Here is a 926-nt window from a genome sequence, read left to right on the forward strand (position 1 = left end):
CTCACTGGGCACGTCCACTCTGTCCTGGAGGTGGCCCAGGGGAGCAGTGGGGTGCAGTGCGGAGCGTGCAGGGCCACACACATGAGTTCACTCTTGTACATATGAGCTCTCAACACCAGCAAGTTCTCTATGGTCATGTTTGGCCTTGTTCACCTGTGATGCAGGTAAATGATATCACGTCTCATGACTTACGTGCATGAATAAAATGAAATGAGACAATGGTGCTAAGTGTTTAAGTAACACATGTAACAGCAAAAGTCATATTTCACCAAATGTTCTCATTGCCACCACTTGTCTGAACACAGCCACGTCTGCTCTGGGTCTCTGCCCTCTCTGTGTGTCTCCAACCCCAGAGCACTTTATACAGTCAGAGCACATGCAAATAGGGCCCCTCTGCTGATAAAAGCCAGCCCAGCCCCAAGCCTGCAGCTCTGGGACAGGAGCCCAGCCCCGCGATTCCCAGGAGTCTCCATTCCGGGATCAGGTCTGAACACGCACACCGCACCATGGCGTTTGGGCTCAGCTGGGTTTTCCTCGTCGCTGTTTTACGAGGTGACTGATGGGGAACAAGGGACACTGATACGTGAGTGGGTGTGAGTGAGGAACACGGACGTGTGACATTTTCCTGACACTGACGTGTCTGTGTTCGCAGGTGTCCAGTGTGAGGTGCAGCTGGTGGAGTCTGGGGGAGACGTGGTGCGGCCCGGGGGGTCTCTGCGACTCTCTTGTGTGGCCTCTGGATTCACCTTCAGTAGCTACTGGATGTACTGGGTCCGCCAGGCTCCGGGGAAGGGGCTGGAGTGGGTCTCATCCATTAGTGGTGATGGCAGCAGTTACATATACTACGCTGCCTCCGTGAAGGGCCGATTCACCATCTCCAGAGACAACGCCAAGAACACGCTGTATCTGCAAATGAGCAGCCTGAA

General features: G+C 54.3%; 1 gene segment (V, D, J or C); it reads left to right on the top strand.

Annotated features, from left to right (window-relative positions):
* Positions 1-445: 445 nt before the first annotated feature.
* Positions 446-924, top strand: LOC105309905 (the record flags this gene model as incomplete). The annotated part of the segment is given in 2 exon segments: positions 446-552; positions 653-924. Coding segments are annotated over 2 exon segments (318 nt in total), but the record flags the coding sequence as incomplete, so codon positions are not given.
* Between the last annotated feature and the right edge of the window lie 2 nt (positions 925-926).

This window comes from Pteropus vampyrus, unplaced genomic scaffold (assembly GCF_000151845.1).
Source record: "Pteropus vampyrus isolate Shadow unplaced genomic scaffold, Pvam_2.0 Scaffold937, whole genome shotgun sequence".
In the NCBI taxonomy this organism is placed as follows: domain Eukaryota; kingdom Metazoa; phylum Chordata; class Mammalia; order Chiroptera; family Pteropodidae; genus Pteropus; species Pteropus vampyrus.